General features: G+C 51.9%; 2 protein-coding genes across 2 annotated transcripts in view; both read right to left on the reverse strand.

Moving 5' to 3' along the window:
- The window catches only part of PADG_12064 (uncharacterized protein), a gene marked incomplete at both ends in the record, with an annotated part of 2019 nt that extends 664 nt beyond the window's left edge, over positions 1 to 1355 (reverse strand). Inside the window, 2 exons of the mRNA XM_010763629.1 lie at positions 19 to 730; positions 930 to 1355. Of these exons, the coding sequence (XP_010761931.1) occupies positions 19 to 730; positions 930 to 1355 (1138 nt within the window). The remainder of the gene's footprint in view (positions 1 to 18; positions 731 to 929) is intronic.
- Positions 1356 to 2226: 871 nt separating this feature from the next.
- PADG_12065 (CAAX prenyl protease) overlaps positions 2227 to 2859 on the reverse strand; it is a gene marked incomplete at both ends in the record, with an annotated part of 1406 nt that continues 773 nt past the window's right edge. The window contains one exon of the mRNA XM_010763630.1: positions 2227 to 2763. Coding sequence (XP_010761932.1) covers positions 2227 to 2763 — 537 coding nt within the window. The remainder of the gene's footprint in view (positions 2764 to 2859) is intronic.

Raw genomic sequence — 2859 nt, forward strand, 5'->3', positions numbered from 1 at the left:
CCCTCCCAATGCCTCCACGAAAATGCTCAGCAATAACCCTCCCGCGCAACACTGTCTCCTCCACAATCCCCTCAACATGTCTCGGCTCAACCCTCCCATACCAAATCCCCTTCCCAGCCAACGACATCACCCCACCATCCTCCTCCTGACTGCCACCCTCAACCGTCGCGGACGGCGGTAGATAGATAATGACATTCCCCGCAAACTTATGCCCGCCAATATGACTTATCAACCCCACATTCGCCCGTCCAATCGCATCCACAAACTCCCCACTACCACTTCCATGGCCTTCGCCATCGCCACATGCACCACCATCATCACCACCACCACCACCACCAACAACAACAAACCCCTCCGCGCGCAACACACGCCGGAACTCAGCTTGCAACAGCGGACCCACAATTCCGCACCGCTGGTCGCGGTGGCCGTGCCCGCATATCAGGACTGTGGGTGAGTGGTGTATCTGGGTCATGTTGGGGGTGAAGGAGGGTTGGAGGGACGGGTCGCGGCGCAGGAGGGTCTTTTGAGACTCGGAGAGGACGTTGTGGGCTGGGTGGAGGGAGGCGGGGAGGAGATAGGCGCGGGTGAAGGTTTCTAGGCTGCTGGGGTCGAGGGGGATGGCGGGGAAGTAGCGGAAGGAGGGGAAGAGGAGGGCGGAGGCTTGCGCGGTGTTTGTTTGGCTTCGTGCGGGTTGGAAGGAGGAGTTTGTCATCATGATGTTGTTATAGGGCTGTTTCGTCCACGGTTGTTAGCGCAGCTCATATTTAAGGGTTAAACTACCCTTCACACCCAGGTTATATGTAGTTATGCTTCCATATTCCCCTTTCTTCATTTTTCTTCCATGGCGAAAGCCACCACCACACCACCAATAGATAACACACTTCCCCATGCCCCCCTCCCCCTGCATTCCATAACAACAACGCACTCACATCACAATACTTCCCTCCCCTCCCAAGAAGCCCCTTCAACCCCCTCACCAGCACCCCCCACCCCTCCTCCTCCCCATCCTCATCAATCCTGCTCCTCCAATTCACCCGCCCCGTCGATATCAGCAGCTGCTGTGCATACGGCGCCATAGTCCCATTGAGATTTTGCGCATGGTCAATCTCCAGTCCCTCAGGCATCACAGGCATGGGCGCGCAGGGACACGTAGGCTCCGGGCATGAGGGTATCACGGGAAAGGGAGGGGGAATGTTTATACGGCGGGATGGGAAGGAGTTGCGGGCGCTTCTGTGTTGGCGGAGCTGGGGGTAGTGGGTTGTTGTGAAGGGGAAGGGAAAGGGGAAGGTTTTTGCGCTTTCATGGACATGGACTGTGCGGAGGATGGTATGTGAGAAGTTGCTTCTGGGTGGCATTGCGAGGTTTATTATTGCTGCTCTTTTGAGGGATCGTTGAAGTTGATGTCGCATTGGCTGGGTGAAAGAAGGGAGTTAAATAATTAATAATAACTATTTGAGGAGCTGGTCTTCTCTGCTTTTTCTCTTTTCCCCCCACCTCTCCCTTTTGGGTTTTCTTCAACAAAAATCTCGTCGCATTGGAAATAGATTGACGGGCATGATTGCGTTCGTATAAATATATGTTATTCAGTAGCGCAGGCCGTGAAAGTCGTCGGGGACTCAATGCTTTGCTTTATACTCCCTCGTTGTTTACTGCATACGGCAATGCTTGTTGGGAGGTGTGGACTCGGTTGGAGCCGATGTTCCGAGATGACATCGAAGCTAGGTTCTAGATTCGGGGTAACTTAAACCTCAATCCGATTTACATATCCCAAACAAGACAAGGAAGGTATTTCAACTGTAGTATCTTCAAGTGGTAGACGGTCAAGTCAACGGGAAATATAATACCCAAATTTGGCTGTATTCTCGATATGTAACTACACAGTTTTCTTTTTGAAACTTAGAGATCGATTACAAGCCAACTGGCACTCTTTGGATATCAGCAATACAGTATTTGATGAAAAGAACCATAACAGACGTAATTAGTTCTCCATATATCATATCAAGTAGCTACATAATGTAATCTCTCAGGTCAACCCATCCACCGGTAAATAAAGGTAATAGACTAATTCGAAACCCATTCTGGAGGGGAGCTGAGCCTTATCCTGCAAAATGTATCCCATGCCAGTTAAAAAATAGAAAGAAAGAAAGAAAGAAAGAAAGAAAGAAAGAAAGAAAAATATCGTATACATGTACGCGTGCATGCCAGCATCAAACATTCTATTCCAATCTATTTGACACTAGCCGTAAAAGACGCCAACTCATGCGGCGACTCAGTCAACGTCCACAGCTGAGAATGGAACGCGAACGCCCCCGCAACCAAAATAATGTAGTATGCAACCGTCCACCCGATACTTAGCGGCTTGTGGGCAGCGTAATCGGATCCCACATCCACATCCTCCTTGGCCCGGGTGATGATGGGGATTGCAGATGCCGGCGCTTCGACTCGTCCCCACAGCCGCGGAAGGCCGCAGAAGTTGCAAAAAGCGTGCACTACGATTACTGCAGGCAAAGAGCCTGTTCGAAGGTAGAGGAAGGTTGCGTACCAGCCAAAAATGGTGGTGTAGCCGAACTGGATTAGGGTGCGGACTAGGGACGGCGCGAGGTTGGTGAGTGGGTGGGTTAGGCGGAATTCGTAGAAGTGGTGGACGTGGGCGATCCCGAAGTAGAGAGGGGTCGTGAAGACGATTCGGGTTGGGGAGAGGTCGGTTAGGAGGTGTAGGGGGACTATTATGGAGCGGAAGATGACTTCTTCCGTGATGGGGCCCTGTGGGATGTTAGAAACTCATAACCGGGGGGGGGGGGGGGGGGGGGCCCGATTAGTGTTTTTTTACTGGGCCACTGAAGGCCTCCTGGGGGGAAA

Source organism: Paracoccidioides brasiliensis (assembly GCF_000150735.1).
Source record: "Paracoccidioides brasiliensis Pb18 unplaced genomic scaffold supercont2.8, whole genome shotgun sequence".
NCBI classification, from domain to species: domain Eukaryota; kingdom Fungi; phylum Ascomycota; class Eurotiomycetes; order Onygenales; family Ajellomycetaceae; genus Paracoccidioides; species Paracoccidioides brasiliensis.